General features: G+C 39.6%; 1 protein-coding gene across 1 annotated transcript in view; it reads left to right on the top strand.

Annotated features, from left to right (window-relative positions):
* The window catches only part of LOC106525458 (cholesterol 24-hydroxylase), a gene marked incomplete at its 3' end in the record, with an annotated part of 8,648 nt that extends 7,613 nt beyond the window's left edge, over positions 1-1,035 (top strand). The window contains 2 exon segments of the mRNA XM_014019715.1: positions 838-926; positions 1,025-1,035. Coding sequence (XP_013875169.1) covers positions 838-926; positions 1,025-1,035 — 100 coding nt within the window.
* Positions 1,036-1,283: the final 248 nt, after the last annotated feature.

A 1,283-nucleotide genomic window follows, 5' to 3' on the forward strand; every position in this document is an offset into this window, starting at 1 on the left:
GTCTCTTGGAGGAGAGACGAAACGTTTCATTAGAGAAGAACCCGTCCAGAAGACCTATACAAATTTTTTCTTTTTGAATAAAACAAGGTCTTTGTCTGCAATGATTAGACATGTTTTTTTATTATTGTCATTAGTGATTATCTCAATTTTGGCTAAAAGAATTGACAAAATCCTACACACTGTGCCTTTAAAGGCAGGAAAAGCAGAAGACTCGACCGTCCAAATTYGCWGCCACTTTTTTTCCAGTCTTCGCAGTKGTTGACCAAGTTCACCGGGCAGGCCGGTTGTTCGAAGGACCTAGCCCCTGAATTTGGACTCAGCCAATGGCAACAATCATGTACTGTGGCTGACAAGTGCAAACGCTCAGCAAACACATGAAAGATGGAATCTTCAAAACACACAAACACAAAAATACCGGAGCCCTTATAAATACAACAGAATGCAGAAGGTGTGTTTTCCTACCTTAATGTCCTTACAGGGGGTCTGGTCCCAAATGACATGGTAATCAGGCCCCCCTAGTGGTTTGGCGCTTTTCTATTTYGTGGCACATTTGCAGTTGTGTTTGGTTGTTTGCAGCAATTTTTGTTTGCATGTTTTCTATGTTGTCTATTTTTTGTGATTGCCTAATTTTTGTTTTGCGCTGTTCTTCTGTTGTGTTAGTTTTTGTGTGTTTTGGAGTTTGTATCATTCATGTGTTTTTGCAGTGCATTTTTTCTGAGCATTTATGCCTGTTTACCACCATAATCTTTGAATAAACAGAACAAAACTAATTTATAGGCCACTTAAAACATTTGTCAGATTATTACCAACAATTAACACGTTTTTTTTTAATTTCAGCTAAACTCTTATGTAACTGGGAGAATGGAAAGGTTCTTCAAGGAGCCACTAAAATTTGATCCAGACAGATTTCACCCAGACGCTCCCAAGTAAGTAGAAYAAAATGATCTCATAATGTTAGATTTTATTTCCTGTGTTACCTGTGGCAGATAAAATTAAATAACCTTCTTTCTGTTTATTTTACCAGACCTTATTACTGTTATTTCCCCTTTTCTCTTGGACACCGCTCATGCCTGGGACAGAACTTTGCTCAGGTGAGTGAGATAAAGACATCAACTTACTGTCTGTAAACCCAGAGCTTAAACAAAACCTCAGACAGCTCGATGGGTGGTTGTGTATTTTCAGATGGAGGCTAAAGTGGTGATGGCGAAGCTGCTTCAGAGGTTCGATTTCACCCTCGTTCCAGGACAGACCTTTGACATCCAGGACACTGGTTCTCTGAGACC

This window comes from Austrofundulus limnaeus, unplaced genomic scaffold, assembly GCF_001266775.1.
Source record: "Austrofundulus limnaeus strain Quisiro unplaced genomic scaffold, Austrofundulus_limnaeus-1.0 Scaffold227, whole genome shotgun sequence".
Taxonomy (NCBI): Eukaryota; Metazoa; Chordata; class Actinopteri; order Cyprinodontiformes; family Rivulidae; genus Austrofundulus; species Austrofundulus limnaeus.